General features: G+C 41.5%; 1 protein-coding gene across 1 annotated transcript; it reads right to left on the minus strand.

The window, feature by feature from the left end:
* Positions 1–5,517: 5,517 nt before the first annotated feature.
* cth (cystathionase (cystathionine gamma-lyase)) lies at positions 5,518–14,365 on the minus strand. The gene is made up of 12 exons (XM_030372684.1): positions 14,053–14,365; positions 13,622–13,703; positions 13,424–13,519; positions 13,139–13,248; positions 12,542–12,676; positions 12,377–12,434; positions 12,189–12,266; positions 11,445–11,597; positions 10,354–10,475; positions 9,750–9,802; positions 9,178–9,316; positions 5,518–6,338 (listed from the first exon to the last, which is right to left on the minus strand). Exons 1-12 carry the CDS (start codon positions 14,236–14,238, stop codon positions 6,324–6,326), a joined length of 1,227 nt encoding a protein of 408 aa, XP_030228544.1. The 5' UTR covers positions 14,239–14,365; the 3' UTR covers positions 5,518–6,323.
* Between the last annotated feature and the right edge of the window lie 2,839 nt (positions 14,366–17,204).

Consider the following 17,204-nt stretch of genomic DNA (forward strand, 5'->3'; position numbering starts at 1 on the left):
AACGATACTCCAGAAAACCAGAATACAAAGATAGACCATGGTTCACGAAGGGATTACAAAATGCCTGTTAAAAGAAAAATACACTATATAGAGAATTCATAAAACAAAGGACTAAAGAGGCTTTTCAATCCCAGTTCAATGTTCCTCAAAGCAGTGGAAGAAAAAAAATAATAGATATGGTAAACAAATGTAAATACAAAACATCTACTTATTCAAATGAAATTGACACGAAAGTCCTAAAAAAGGTAATTGAGGGGATTTCTTAACCACTTACATACATCTGCAACTTATCATTCAAAAACTGAAAAATTCCTAAGAACATGAAAATAGCTAAAGTCGTGCCGCTGAATAAAACTGGGGATAGCCACCACTTCACAAATTACAGGCCAGTTTCTTTACTTCCACAATTCCAAAATTCTACAAAAACTATTCAATAACAGATTAGACAAATTCATAAACATAAATAACTTTCTGACAGCCGATATGGATTTAGAGCAAACAGCTCAACATCACTGACATTAACAGAATCAATTGAGGAGATCACAAACGCTATAGATCACAAACTGCATTCAGTTGGAGTATTCATAGATCTCAAAAAATCTTTTGACACAATTAATTATAACATATTAATCAATATACTTGAACGTTACGGGATCAGGGGTTTAATATTGCACTTGGTGAGAAGTTATTTAAGGAGCAGAAAACAATTTGTGAAGTTGGGAGAACATTCATCTTCATGCTTGGACATAATTGTGGCGTCCCACAGGGGCCTGTATTAGGTCCAAAACTATTTTTACTTTACATAAATGACACATAAAAAGTTTCAAAAACATTAAATTTAGTATTATCTGCAGATGACACTAGTATTTTTTGTTCTGGGGGGGATTTACATGAACTACTGGGGAGGATCACTACTGAAATGTGCAAACTAAAAATGTGGTTTGACGGAAACAAATTATCGTTAAACTTAAGTAAAACCAAATTCATGTTATTCGGCAATTGCAACGAGAATACACAAGTACAGTTGCAAGTAGATGGGGTGGATGTTGAAAGAGTATATGAAAACAAGTTTCTTGGGGTAACAATTGATGATAAAATTAACTGGAAGTCTCATATAAAACATGTACAAAGCAAACTGTCAAGAGGCATTTCAGTTCTGAGCAAAGCAAAACACATTCTGGACCACAAATCGCATCCTCTACTGTTCACTAATTTTACCATAATTACAATACTGTGCAGAGGTTTAGGGCAATACTTATAAATGTACAATACAATCTCTATCCATACTGCAGCAAAGAGCCATAAGAATAATTCAAAAACATTAAAATTCACTCACCTGGTGCATTTCCAAACAGCACAAATCATGTACAAAGCAATAAACCATATACTTCCTGGAAATATTCAAAAATTGTTTTTCTCCAAAATGGTGGTTATAATCTGAGGGGTGAGTTCAACTTATAACATCAGCAGGCACGTACAACATTAAAAAAAAATTGTCTTTCAGTTTGTGGAGTGAGGCTGTGGAACAGCTTGGGTATGGAGCTCAAACAATGTCCAAGCATGATCCAGTTTAAAAAGCGGTACAAACACATGGTTTTCACGATACAGGGAGGAAGAAGGGATTTAATAATCATGTGTTTTCATAAATGATCAATGTTTTATAGATTTGTTTATCTAATCTATTTATTTTCTATTTTTTGTAAATATGTATTATGTAAATGTATGTATGTATGTTTAGGGGAAAAGATAAGTTAGTTAGTTAATTGAGTAGTGGATAGAGGTAGGTTTAAATAAGCATATGCTACTCCTACACACATTCGGACATGTTCGGTTGAAATTATTACTTTTGTTTTGACCATTGTTATTGTTGTTTTGACAATTCTCATTGGTTTTGTTTGTCAGTTCATGTTGTTGTATTACTCGAACATGTTCGAAATAAAAAAGCTAAACTAAACTAAAACTAAACTCGCCATCCACCCCATCTGTCTTTCACTCCGCCTATCTTTCTCCCCCGCTCTCTACCTCGCTCGCTGTATCTCCCTCTAATTCCTCCTTTATCTTTCCCACCCCTACCCCCCATAATCTAGTTTCTCTCTCTCTCTCTCTCTCTCTCTCTGCAACATCTCCGTGTGAGCTGTTAGCTTCTCAGAAGAAGGCAAGAAGCAGATCTCGAAATGACCGTTTAAGTTGAACGGTTTGTGTTGGGTTTGAGGCGGGCTGTCCTACTGTGATTGGGATCTGGCACAATATGAATCACTGCAGATAAAGGCAGAGGCTGTGTGTGTGTGTGTGTGTGTGTGTGTGTGTGTGTGTGTGTGTGTGTTTGTTTGTGCAAACACTGCTTGCCTACAGACACACTCACACACACACACACACACACACACACACACACACACACACACACACACACACACACACACACACACACACACACACACACACACACACACACACACGAGGTGGGAACTTTCATCTAATTGGATCGAAAAATTCTATCAAGGAGGTAAAGGGTTTTCAGCAAGAGAAATAATCAAAGTATTGAGTTGAGCTGGCCTGGGGTCGTAGAAAGCATAGGACCTAACCTATGATCATGACCGGGGCTGAAGAATCTTTAATAGGTGGTGACAAAATAGCATCATTCCAACCTCGCTGTCAGGTGGAAAATATGAAGAAACACCCTTTGGATTCCATAGACAGAATTTCCGGGGGAATAAAAGCAATTTCTCCCGCAAAAACCAATCTATTCTTTTGGTGATGTGTTTTCTTGAAAGTGAACAATAACACAATAAGCATGGCAATCGATTCGCCTCTCTTGGACTTGCGTAGGCTCTGCGTTCCCTCTCTGTGAATTGGGCTCTATATGGTGAAGGAAGGACCAGCATTTCCTGCCCTGATTTATTTCCAGGCGCCTTTGAACATGAGCAGGTGCGATGCTGTGGCAGGCGAGCTGTGCTTTGAGCAGCTTGCAGCCAAGAAGGAGCACACACTCGCATTTCACCGCCGACAGCCTTGAAATTAGGAATGCAATGAAATTATACATTAATTACATGGTATACAGGCAGATATGCAACCGCTCTCGTATAGAACAATTTTCCCTCTTCTGTTCTTTAACGAAATATAAACTGTATATACTGTCGTATGCTTAGGCTGTACATGTATAAACAATACAGTGGTGATGAGGTCCAGAACTCCCAGGTTATCATCAGCTCACTCACACCAGAATGTTCTCTTGAACATCATGGCAGCTGGAATCATGGATGCCTGCTCTCTGATCATTAAGAGGATGATCAGTCATACAGACCTAATCCGTATACACATGGCTTCGTCCGCATTATCATATGTATGGTGTGTATTGACACAACACCTGTTGCTTTGCACAAGGAGAGTGGCAATGTCCTAGGTTTTTTGTATTGCACTAAACTCAATACTCTAAATTAACATGAACTGTACAAACATGGAGGAAACATGGAACATTGTTTTTGAGCGCACTTTGCACAAAAGTAGGCCTACAATCGCTACGTTGGAAGAGTAACGACAATTAATATTCAAAACGCCCTTCATACAAAAACGTACCTTTGTCTGTGAGAATATTTGTGACTAAATTAGACAAATCTTATGTCGTTTTTCTGAGCCTGAAACTTTAATCAAACATAATGACAATATATTGAAATGATGCTTTCAGGTTGTTTATTTATTAGCGTGAGCCACTTGCTTCATCGCTCACAACTTCAGCTCAGCCGTGTCTAACGTAACCTCAGGCAGTGTGGGATAATTCACTGGAAGTCGGCAGTACATTGTTAGAAAATCTGTCATCAGGTAACTGAGTCGGTCCAATGATCATCTGAAAGAGATACAGACTGGGAGACTCCAGGCAAAACCTTTGCATGCTTACACAAATAAAGATTGACACACTCTACCTCAGTGTCGCAACCAACGCAACACTCTTAAGAAATATATTTTGAGCTCTCAGCACCAATATACAATGAAAGCTTACTTTCTGGTGTGTGCATGTGTGTGTCTATTAAGAGGCCTCTAGTCTGTCGGTGTTTGCGTAAGTGTGTGTGTGTTTATGTTTCCACCCCACGGAACCTGAATGTTTACAGTCCCTTATCATCAATACCCGTACATGGTCTTCATATTTATCTTGAAACCACAGTCATGTATTAGTGAATCCAACCCGGCTACTCCGTAAACAATAGTGATTCAATTTATCACCATGGAGACAGACCATGGCCGCTGTCCAAATGACTCCTCTGTTCCAAACAGCATTATTCATCCTCCGTAACAGTTTATTTGGGACTGATAGAAAAACTGTCATGATCCTTTCATCTGATGCTAGGCGTGCTTATCTGTTCCCCCAATATCGGTTGTAGGTTTCTGTGGACACAAGCTGTGAGAAAATGATTGAATTCAACTGTTGTCTTCCAACTGGCAACTCCAAGGGCCATCCTCGATGTTATGGGTTCCATTAAACGGCAGATGGATAACAACTCGAAAGAGTGCTTAGAATCTATGCGTATTGCAGCACTATTATCATAGTAAGGCTCCCTCTGAAGTGTACTCTGACCAGAAGCTATGAAAACCCTACACAAGGAAAGTGTGAATAAACAAGATTGAAGTCCAATCTGCCTCACTCATCCTGTAGGCTGATATTATAAATATATGCGTGATTTTACATGTTAGAGACCCACACTTAAATGCGACTGTGTTCTTAATGAGCAATGCACCGCAGTATAATATAATGAACTGCATTATAGCAAATACTTTCAAGTTTTTCTATTATGGATTAACCAATTTTAACCAATTAGGTACAGGAAAACCTAAGGACAGTGTAAAATATATTATTTGCTATAAAAAGGTGAAAGTTATTAAAATTGCAGTCGCCCAAATCTTTAGAAACCGATCATTGGCCTTTTGGGAAAGAACTCGATCCCTAGCTTAAGTATTCAAGTCGAAGCCTAACTCATTCCAACCGTCTGAGACAACCTGGCCCGCCTCCCTAGCAACGCTTCTCCATGACTGATTGCCCGTAGCCTATATTGACTGTCCCAAGGTAACAGAGGCTGAATCCCCGTTACCACGACTTAGTTTCTACAAGAGGGAGTTGGGGGCTAAATGGGGACTCCACCGCAATTTGAATGGATTTTTTGTTCACTTGAGGGGTATTTTAAACTGAGGCATGTGCTCGTGCAAACAGAGGGAGAATGAAAACAAATTGACCACTGTAGTATCTCCTAAGCAGTTTCTGACCTCAAATAAATGTATTTTTTTCTTAAAGTACTGAAGAGTTTTTATGGGTAAGAGATCCAATAGAAAACATGCACATAGTGTCTCGCACAAGCGAGGCGTGATGTAATTTGTGGATTTGATATTTTAAACTCAAACCCTTTCTCATTGAAAGTAGCCTATACATAATATATAACATATATAATATGTTCCTTTCAACTGTTCATGAGAGGGCTGGGGTTCAAGTTTTTATGCACAAAGTTCAGCAAAGAAAGTTCAGCAAACAAACAGTACTGTGGATCACTATTTATTGATAAGTCCAGCTAGTTTATATCTTTGTGCTGCTTGTCTTGATATACAAGCAGCTAGACAAAAACTTGCAATGTATTGTATCTTATAGGTATCTCGCAGTGTGTAGGATTTAGTGACATCTAGTGGTGAGGTTGCAGATGGCAAACAACTGTCTTCCCTCCCCTAAGCTCTCCAACGCTGGACTGGCATGTAAGGTGTCAGTAGGTACTTCTTATTATCGTTGGATTATACAATAATTAAAACATACAATTGAATATTTCATGAAAAATCTGCCATCTTCTTTCCACTAGAAGACACTTAATCCTACACACACACACACACCTTAAAAAAAAAGTAGGTTTGCCTTGCATTTGATCTCTTGATTCTTATTTTTCTCTCTGGAACATTACATACCAGCTTAGTCCATACAGGACCCCATTTCATTCTGCCCAATCGAAGTCCATAATTCCATAATAATAATAAACCACATATAAACATGAAAAAGCAAAAGCACCATAGGATGTATAGAAAATGGCAATGTCCTCCCCTAGACCAACTACTAAAACCCGCAATTAACATAAATTCAGTAAAAATGATGTGTATTTATTAACAGAATGTAAGTATATCATATGCAACTTCAATAGTTCCCATTAGTCCCTGATAAATCCATCCCAAACGATGTCCTGCCGCTGCGTTGAGGTGCCATCGAGTTCACTCACTCAAGGTTTTCATAACGCATCGTCATTTCCCCATTTCTTGCAGCTGGCCAACTATCCAGCAATCTCGATGGCACTCTGGGAAGTAGTTCACTGCTTGGGATGCTGTTTCAAAAAAACAAAAAGAGGGGTGGGAGAGGGAGAGAGGATAAGATAAGTTGGCAGAAGAAATCGATCCTATTCTAAAGAATATCAGTAAAAAAAAAACACAACAGCCAATCTAAATGAAAACGCTGCTCCAGGTGGAGCCGTCACACCCAGAGACGCAACAACAACCCACTGCTAAATGAGGATCACAATGGAGGCTTGGATGGCAGCCATGGTGATAGGCTGGGTTCTGACGAAGGAAAGTCTCGCCGGTAACAATGCAAAAATAGAGTCTAATTTGGCACGAGTCGGAATTAAACAAAATGAATGAAAAGGTAACAATGGCAGATCAACAAATCAGGACAATTGTAGTAGACTGCTTGGAAAGAATCGACAGGGCTTGTCAAAGCCGATTGTTTTCTTGTTTTTAATTAATTTGATTCTCTATTGCTCTCTGTCCATTTCTGAAGACAATTTATGTACGGACATATTGATTAGGTTATCAACATCCCATTCTACTACATGGCCGCTAAATGACAAACGCACAATACTGAAATAGGGCCATCAAAATCCCATTCTAGTAAATGACAGATAGAAGAGTGCACATTTTGAGCCCGAGCCAGGGAACAGGACATTATCATCTGCATAAAAACAACCGGCTTCTCATATTTCTGCCGCTGTGGTCTGCTGAACTGAGGCTTACGGTTTAAACGCGGCCACCAAGCTTGGTATAGAGGCCAAAGGGGATGCTGTTGCCACCAAGCAAATCAGCTACTATAAAGGGCGGCAGGGTAGTATAATGTTTGCCTACTACCTGCAGGTATCACTGAGCACTCTACCCCAGGCGTCGAAAATAAAGCCAAAGAACGAAGAGAAGGAAATCCACTGCTTCTGCCCTGGCTGAATGCGTGCACTAAACTAAATGACTCAATTAAAGAAAACAAACAGGTGAAGCAGAGCCAACACGCTCCTGGCCCGTGCATTTGGGACTTTCCAGTAATGACCCTCCTCTTCCTCCTCCTCTTCCCCCTCCTCGGTTGCGAGGTTTCAACGGTAACCGGCGGAGAGAGGATGCTTCCCCGGCGCTCTAATGTAATGCCCCCGACCTGAACCTGCTGTCCTGGTCCAATTAAAAGCTTCACCCGTTAAGAGGGCCCGCTCGGGGACTACCCCGTCGTTATTGCGGCCCATTCGTCTCCGTTTGTAGCGGAAGCAGCAGCAGCAGAGCCCTTCGGAGGGCTTCGTCACGCACTCTAAATGGTATGGTGGTGGGCCGGGGGTGGTCCTAGGTGGGACCACTCTGCCCTATAAGTAGTGGTGAGTTATGGTTGATTAGACGTTAGGGTGTAAAACGGATTTCAGATAAGGCTGTTTTATCAGGGTCCTTACAATCAATGCAACGTCGGTGTAGCACTCCGTAAGCTACCCGTAAGGGGCAAGTATGACGAGGAAAACCCCTATGAGGATACTCAATGTATTTGCATTATGGTATGGATTGGGATTTTAAACGTTTCTGCTGGTCGATGGCTACAGGGTAACTAGGGCTGGACGGAGGTCCGTTAGGTTAGAGGCAGGTCACGCACGCACACACACACACACACACACACACACACACACACACACACACACACACACACACACACACACACACACACACACACACACACACACACACACACACACACACACACACACACACACACACACACACACACAGAGAGCAGAGAGTGTGAAACTGCTGCATGGCTGACTGAGGATCATCCGGTCTTGGCTCAAACTCTGCACATTTAATATGTTCCAGTGATGATCGTCACTTCAGACCCAGGCCGTATTAGTATTAGACCTGACAGATGGGTCGTATTAACACTGCACTGCTCTGCAGATGGCGGTATTTGGGGTGGAGAGTTTTGCAGGCGAATGTTGCTTTGAAGGAAAGTTACAACCCCAAAGTTTGATTTCTTCAGTTTAACATGCATACTTGTATATTGCCTTTTTATATTGATATCTAGGTTTACAGTGTGCTGCGGTTGCAACAACGTTTCCTCTTGGAGGAATAAAGTCCTCATTCATCCATCTAACGTTGAAACATAACTGTCACTACAGAAATGTGCAAACAAAAAAATGACATTTAGGGGCATCAGATGATGTTTTAAACATTAACAGAAAGAAAAAGGTTCTCATGGGAGACCTTACACCTTATTATGAGATACAAATACTGTCTTTCGGAGTCTTTTATTCTCCACATGTTTGGTGCCCATGCTGAACATTAATATTCTGTCATTTATTAGATACTTTCATCGACAGCGATCTACAGTAAACTCAGACACATTGATTAACGAGCCGGTAAAGGACTCAAGGAAGCCTACAGGTTACACTGCAGACAGTGTGGGGATTGAACCTTGAACCTTTCGGCTACCATTGGAACACCCAAGCCACTACACTATCCTGCTCATGTGTTGTTGAACAGTGTTTCTCAAATGAGGTACACATACCCCAAGGGGGACTGGGAAGTTTTGCAGCGGGTGCTTTGGTTAAATTAAAACACAAATACATATTTTTGTCATTTTCATTTGGTTTTTGGACGATTCCAACTTAATACAACTCATACAATTTGAATACTAACATAAAAGTCAAATTTATCTTTCCAATCAATGACAGAAACCATAAGCTCATGTTTTTCACTAAACTAAGTATTTGCACCCCTCCTATAATGTTTAGACAAAATAACATGCACATATATTATTTAAATCCTTTTCCTTTTGTGCACATGAAAGGTGCACTTGGCTGACAAAAACAGTACATTAGCAACAATAACATGAATTGTTTGAGAACCACGCAAAACATGGCTTGTACTCACTGCAGCGTTCAGGGCCTGATCCAGGTCCTTGATGACATCCTCCACGTTCTCCAGCCCCACAGAGAGACGGATCAGGGTGTCACTGATGCCAAGCACTTCCCGCTCCTTCTCCGGTACGGACGCGTGAGTCATTATCGCCCTGAAGCAGAGGCGCATGCATTTTTCATTTTTGTACCTTTTCTTTTGGGAAGCATAACTAAATCCTAGGAGACATGTTGATACAACAAAACATTGCCTTCTCCCCCTTGACAAGTTTTAGTAAGGGAATATATGAATAAATGAATAAACGTTGAGAAAGATCCCCTCTTGAACACTGCTGCCCTCTATTGGTGCAGTGCGTCATTACAGAGAAAGCTGGTGGCAAAACAACCACACATTTCCCATTGAACAGTGAAATTAAAGCTGATATTCTTGAAACCCTTGTGAATTTGATGCACATTAGTCCCCATTTAATTTTAGTTGCTAAGACTCTCCACATAGAGTCTTAATGTATTCCAATGACCTGTGTGGGAACGCACAGCTACGATAACTCAATTATCATTGTATTAATAGGCAATTTGGTGGCTACTTACGGGTGTTCTGCTAGACTTTCATAGCCTCCAAGACTCTCAGCAATCGAAAACAACTGAAATCAAAAGACCAAAACGTTACCAAATATATTGTATATAAATAGAATGCAATCACATATTGAAATTACTTTTGGGTCGTTTGGGAATTTACTTGGTACACTCCGTAATAAATGTTCAGATTTAAAGACGAAAGTTCAGCAACACTTGTTGAAGTAATATAAAAGGCTGTTTCCATCTGTATTCCAACAAAGATGTCTGTCTGTCTGTATGTCTCAACCAATATTGTAAACCGACCATTTTAATTCCAATCATGATATATAAAATGATTAATCTGAAACAGCAAAACAACTTTCTCACAGGTGTTTTTGAAGACTGAACACAGCAACTATTCCCTTCAACATAACACGAACCTGTGTTGACTTTAATTTCCTGGCAGAGTTCCAAATCAGTTTGAGGTCCATGGTCAATCAATAACATCATCCGAGAACACCATAACATTTTATCCGAGCGCCCAATAAATAATCAACCCTCATACAGTCTTGGCATTCGAACAAACAAAGTCAACAAGTTGATTAATAACAAAAAGTCAATCAATGACTCATGAAACCTTGAGGTTGCTGAGGAAGGCACTCGCGTGCTCTAGCTGGCCCTTGATGTAGAAGGTGATCATTCCTGGGCACCCAGTGCACTGCTTCTTCATCACGTCATGCTGCGGATGGGAGGGCAGACCTAAAGAGAACACAAAGAAAGCAAATACCATCAACGACCAGTCGACATACCATACCTATCCCATATTGAACCCCTTCAGCTAAAAGAGTGGATGGAGTGAATTCAGAGTCAAGCCGGCACTGTAAAAACCAGCTGGCCCGCTTCATGTAAACGGATCTGTTTTTCATTCAACAAATATAGGGCGGCGTGTTGTCCATCTTGATTTGACTGCTCAAATTTCACTGGGAAAGTACTGTGTGTCCGTGTGAAAAAAGTGGGTGCGTGTGTGAAAACGTCGCGTGTGTGTGAGAAAGAAGTGAGTGGGTGAGTGAGTGAGTAGGTGAGTGAGTGAGTGAGTGAGTGAGTGAGTGAGTGAGTGAGTGAGTGAGTGAGTGAGTGAGTGAGTAGGTGAGTGAGTGAGTGAGTGAGTGAGTGAGTGAGTGAGTGAGTGAGTGAGTGAGTGAGTGAGTGAGTGAGTGAGTGAGTGAGTCAGTCAGTCAGTCAGTCAGTCAGTCAGTCAGTCAGTCAGTCAGTCAGTCAGTCAGTCAGTCAGTCAGTCAGTCAGTCAGTCAGTCAGTCAGTCAGTCAGTCAGTCAGTCAGTCAGTCAGTCAGTCAGTCAGTCAGTCAGTGAGTGAGTGAGTGAGTGAGTGAGTGAGTGAGTGAGTGAGTGAGTGAGTGAGTGAGTGAGTGAGTGAGTGAGTGAGTGAGTGAGTGAGTGAGTGAGTGAGTGAGTGAGTGAGTCAGTCAGTCAGTCAGTCAGTCAGTCAGTCAGTCAGTCAGTCAGTCAGTCAGTCAGTCAGTCAGTCAGTCAGTCAGTCAGTCAGTCAGTCAGTCAGTCAGTCAGTCAGTCAGTCAGTCAGTCAGTCAGTCAGTCAGTCAGTCAGTCAGTCAGTCAGTCAGTCAGTCAGTCAGTCAGTCAGTCAGTCAGTCAGTCAGTCAGTCAGTCAGTCAGTCAGTCAGTCAGTCAGTCAGTCAGTGAGGTCACCCACCTGGGAAGATGACTCGCTCCACCCTGGGGTCCGCCTCCAGAAACTTGGCGGCGGCCAAGCCCCCCTTGAAGTGCTGCTCCATGCGAAGGTGCAGGGTCTTCAGGCCACGGTTGCACAGGTAGCAGTCGAAGGGGGAGGGCACGGCTCCCAGGGCTACACAGGAAGGGGAGGGGTTAAGGATGGATGAATGCTCAGGCATAACCAATAAGCAGGCTGACCCACAATTGGTAATAAAGACAATGACTGTCTTTATTCCCCATGCTTCCTGAATCTAGGTTAGGGTTTTATTGTGGCCTTTCTTTGCTTGGTGTAGCAGGGCCAATCTGATTTATCTTCTGAAACGCCTAGATTAGTTTGAGTTATTTGTCAACAAAAGGTTTAATATTTGCTTGACTGCAGCTTTAGGAGTTTCACCAAATTCAAAAGAAGTGAAATCTCTATCACTTCTAGATGTATCGGGTATTAAAAGCCACTGTTGGTTCTGATAAGAAAAAAGTGTTATTCTCTATTGCGTGTACCAATTTAGCAAACACCAAATTGGTGTTTGCTAAACCAGATCATTACAATATCCATTGTAATGATCTGCTTAAATTTTACCGAATTACCTTATAAAATATAAAATATTATTCTAGATATTTTAGAAAATGCGAGAATATACCCCTCTTTCTAGAACTTTCTGGCTTCCAAGCGACCCGTGACCCCAGAATCACGTGGTAACACTGGTCTTAAAATAACCATACTAACCATTCTGTAGGAACTTAAGTCGCTCATACAGGTCATCCCTGCTCACCGACACCAGGCCCATGACGACATCACTGTGGCCTGTAAGCCAATCAAAGGACAGCATTAGCACCACGCATTCAGACCTTCTTACTTGAAAATGTATTCGCAGGTCAAAGCGACACATCTGAATTCGAGGAGCTCTACATTACCGTTCATGTATTTTGTTGCAGAGTACATGCAAATGTCAGCTCCCAAAGCCAGGGGGCGCTGTTGGTGCATAGGAAAAAAGGGTTTCGTAAGGGTGGGAAAACTAAACTTGCACAACAGCAACTTCGAAAACACAAAGAAACATCGACACACACTCCAGCCCTCACCTGGAAATAGGCAGACATGAAAGTGTTGTCCACTACCACCACGATATCCTTGTTGTGTTTGTGGACGAGGTCACTGCAGGCCCTGATGTCAACTACCTTCATGGTGGGGTTGGTGGGAGTTTCGATCCATACAAGCTGCAGCGAGACACATGAATATGAGTATGCCCATTGGATGAAAGATGATCTGCCTTCTTGAGGTTTTGAAATGCCAGTGGAAAGGATCTTGAAAACATTTAACACCTGAAACGTCTTGTTATAACAAAGCAGTGGAATTTATTGACTTAAGCCAAATGAGTTGAATCAGCTACGCACAAACACACACACCACACATCCATCTTCAATCTCACACAACAGGTAATCCAAGCGCAAATTTAAATGTGACATTATTTGGGCGTTGGCCTTCAGTAGTATTGTGTTTATACAGGAAGAAACATGTTGAACTTCCCCAACTTTCAGATCGCAGAAACGAATGAAAACTATGAGAAGCGATTCTTGTTACAAGCCTAAAAGCTGGCCTCATTTAAATACTTTTGAAAACAATAAGTTCGTTTCTTTAGACAGCCAGCTACCTTAAATAACTGTAGTTCCCTCACTCACCTTAGTATTGGGCTTAAGAGCTGCCTTCAGCTTTTCCGGTTGTGTACAATCAGCAAAATCCACTTTCAAACCGAGTTCAGTAGCTATCCTCTGGAAGTAGCGGTTCGTCCCTGAAAAGATACATCCATTTTATTTACTTTTGTCATTCAAATAAATACGTTTCAAGCACAAACAAAGCTCTTAGAAAACCATGATCTTCCCACAGGGTTGCCGCTCCTCTTCTAAATCACGTTTTCATGCATGGTCCGTTTATGGGACAACATTTGGAGATGCGCTCTATCTCACCTCCATACACGTCGTCCATGCAAACAATACCATCCCCGGACTTCAACATGTGAGTGATGGTCATGGTGGCAGCCAGTCCAGAGGCAAGAGCAAGACCTGTGGGTAACATGTATTAGCCATTAACCTGGGTTGTTATTACGATTCTTCTCGGATTTGTAAGCTAACTTTAGTTTTGAGTCACATAAGTTAGGAACTTACAGTATTTTCCTCCATCCAGTGCTGCCACAGCCTTCTCCAAACAGTTCCTAGTGGGATTCCCGCTCCGGCTGTATTCAAAGCCCTTGAATACAGAGAAAACGAGTTCATATTTATTTTAACACCAACATGTACAGCATGAAAAAGCAGTCCAATCACTCCAACGTTTCACTGTTTTGTTGTGTTTTAACACGTTCAGGCTTCAATCGAACAAATCTATTGTCCCATTTCCTGTTTACAAAATACAATACAAATAGTTGTAGAATGTTCCGTTCAATAGCACCGATTAATCACACGTGTCTACATGATGTGTGAATTACAACACAGAGCCAAGACCAGGCGGTCATAGAGAGATCCGTCCACATTTGTTCGCCTCCCCCTGCCAGTCACCGAAGAAGCCGACTAGTGGGCCATAACGACATTACGACACTTACAGCGTGTTTCCCGGGTCCGTACTGCTTGAACGTGGTGGAGAGAGAGATGGGGGGTACTACTGCCATGGACTTCCACTGCTCTGGCTCCTGGCCAACGTGGATCGCAACTGTTGCGAATGACTTAAAAGCTGATTGGAAGCCGGCGTGACAATCATTCTGTTCGCTCTCTTTCTGCGCGGTAGCCATGTTAAGGATCAGCAGCCCACCGGAGCCAATAAACCCTGTTTTGCGGAAAACCTAACGGTCTGCTGCAATATGTTACGTCGTCAGGCCGGTGCGGATCTAGGAGCGGCGGTGGAAAGAGTCAAGGCTCTCAACGTGCATTGGGCGGTACCTCCCTTCGTGAAGAACCAATCACTGATCGGAACGTTGAATGGGCGATGCTTCTCATATTTCCAACCAATAACTGATCCCGACATATAGTGGGCGGGGCCGGTCTCTGTTGCCAACTGATCACGGATTGGTTGGTGAGGGTCCAGCCCACTGTATGCCCGGACTCTTGGCTCCGACTTGTACAGGACATAAAGACGGGCAATACATCACACCTTCAATCCAACCAGCGCATCTTAACATAGAGAGGGTGCCAGCGATTGGTGTTCTGAAGGGGAGTGTAGCACACGTGACACTGACCCGTTTTTCTCTTCAGCTACATGATGCAATGCCTTCTGTAATTTGAGTCATGTGTGGTTTTTAAATGTCTGCTTGTTTACTGTGGTAGCGCACCATTGATTTACGTACACTTTGCTAAACACAATAGCGCTTTGGGAGGGGGACCGATTTCTTACAGATTAGTATTATTTCACACTTGTCTGAGTTCGCTGAGTACCAGAAACTATTTCGATATTACAAATAAACGGCCTCGTATGTCGATGCGCTTTGCCTGCGGATGTAGGATGAAGGGGTTGTTTAAAAAGTGCATGCAGCGATATGTAAAATGCAATCTTATTGAAATGACTGGATGAAAGATATTTTAAAGATGTCCCGGACAACTCCTTAGGCTAGCCCACGGTAATATTATGTCAGATGTGATTGATTAATTATTTAAATTGTTTCGTAATTTCTTATGTGGGTTGTTACATAACAGGGACAATCACGATGGGACTCGGTAGGAAAGTTTCTGAAATACAAAAGTCTTTTTTGCTACAGCTCTTTTTCAAAAGCGGTGACATAAGATAAGCCATATAATAAATTGGCGAGACTGATGCAATATTTCATTCATACCTAGTGACATTTAGCCTGCATTTAAACCTATTCATTTATTGAAAATGCGGTTTCGGTTTCTACAAGCCACAGTACTGAAAAGGGCTGATTCGTGAGTCACAAGTAAAAACATTTCCACACTTTTATGCTATGGATGAAGAGAACCATAGACACAATTAAACATAAGTTCTGGCTCTGACTGACTGATATTACCATGCTAACTGTTGTACTGACTGCTTGTATACAAGGAACCATGTGATTTTACTGTATGGTTTTGGAGACAACTGTATTTTGAAAACCTCAGGTACATACTTCGGCCGTTGCAAACTGCATTAGGTTAGCACTTTGAAGTAAAGTAGCCTATAGACACAATTATACATAATTTCTGCCACTGACGGATATGACCTTACTATCCTTTGTACAGCCTAATAGTACACAAGGAAACATGTGGTTTTACTATATAGTTATGGAGAAAAATGTCCTTTGAAAACCTCATATGCATACTTTGGCCTAAAAAATGAGTCCTTCACTAGGACCACTGCTCTCGATTTTTACAAACGATCTCCTACTTGTTTGTAAAAAAAAAAAAAAAGCCTGTGTGTCTATATATGCAGATGATTCATCACTCTATATGTCTGCACACACAGTTGAGGAAATCCCCTCAGCCCCCAACACAGAGTTGCATATGGCCTATTCAAATGGATCTCTGATAACAAACGTGTCCTGAAATTACTTAAAACCAAGAGCATTGTATTTGGAACCAAACACACATTAAGCTCTAAACCCTCACTGAATCTGGTACTGAACAATGTTGCTGTTGAGCAAGTATAGGATAATAAGCTTCTGGGGGTAACCTTAGACTGTAAACTATCATGGTAAAGACATATAGATTTACTGATGCAAAAGATGGGGAGGAACATATCTATAGTAAAAAGATGCTCTTCTTTTTAAACACCTCATCTGACCAAAGAGGGCCTACTGACCCTGGTACTGTCACACCTAGATTATTGCTCGGTGGTCTGGTCAGGTATCACAAAAATTAAACTTCAACGGGTACAAAACAGACCAGCTAGGTTTACCCTTAAATGTACACCGAGAGCAGCCATGAATAAAACATGCATGACCAACTCTCCTGGCTGATAGTTGATGTGAGGTTGAAAGCATGACTTCTGTCTTTCATAAAAAACATTAATACATTAGATAACTCAGACTGTTTGCTAAACTCACACTTAGCTCTAATGTGCACACATACCCCACCAGACATGGCCCCAGTGGTAACTACTCAATTCCATCAATCAAAACAAACTCAAAATAACGCACAGTACTATGCCGTGGTTGAATGGAACTCCCTTCCAGATCATATTTCAAAAATCCAGAACAAAGCTATCTTCAAAAACAAGTGAAGCGACACCTCATGGCTGTTTGCACTGAATCCTAGTGTGTATTGCTCAATTTTAGGCAAGGCAACTTTATTTATGTAGCACTTTTCATACACTAGGCAGACTCAAAGTGCTTCACATATAAACATTGTCATACAAAATTAATTACTAGAAAAGAAAACGCATGCAGAAAATTAATCAAATAAATAGAAAATAAAAGGCGAAGTTAAAAAAGGATTTTAGAAAGAAAAATAGAAAATAAAGGTAAAGTTAAATAGGCTTTTATTTTTCGAAAGTGCAATGTACTTAAGATTTAGAAGAAAGCTGAAGTAAACATAAAAGTCTTCAGTCTTGTTTTAAAAGTGGTCCGAGTTGGGGGCAAGTCTTAAATCCTCAGGGAGTTTATTGCAGCAATTTGTTGCATAGTAACTAAATCCTGAAGTAGGCCCCCACTCCCCCCAAACCGGATGCAGGTACGGTCGCGGGGACCCCAAACAGGGATATGTGATTTACTACTAACAACCATCTAGCCCTAAACATGACCCAACTGACTTAGTATGTGCGAGAACGTTA

The sequence above is a fragment of the Gadus morhua genome, chromosome 12 (genome assembly GCF_902167405.1).
Source record: "Gadus morhua chromosome 12, gadMor3.0, whole genome shotgun sequence".
NCBI lineage: Eukaryota > Metazoa > Chordata > Actinopteri > Gadiformes > Gadidae > Gadus > Gadus morhua.

Coding starts and splice junctions, on each gene's coding strand:
- cth (XM_030372684.1), bottom strand. CDS start 14,238: ATGGCTACCGCGCAGAAAGAGAGCGAACAGAATGATTGTCACGCCGGC. Junction 13,704..14,052: donor ACGGACCCGGGAAACACGCT/GTAAGTGTCGTA, acceptor TCTGTATTCAAG/GGCTTTGAATACAGCCGGAG. Junction 13,520..13,621: donor ACTGGATGGAGGAAAATACT/GTAAGTTCCTAA, acceptor TGTTACCCACAG/GTCTTGCTCTTGCCTCTGGA.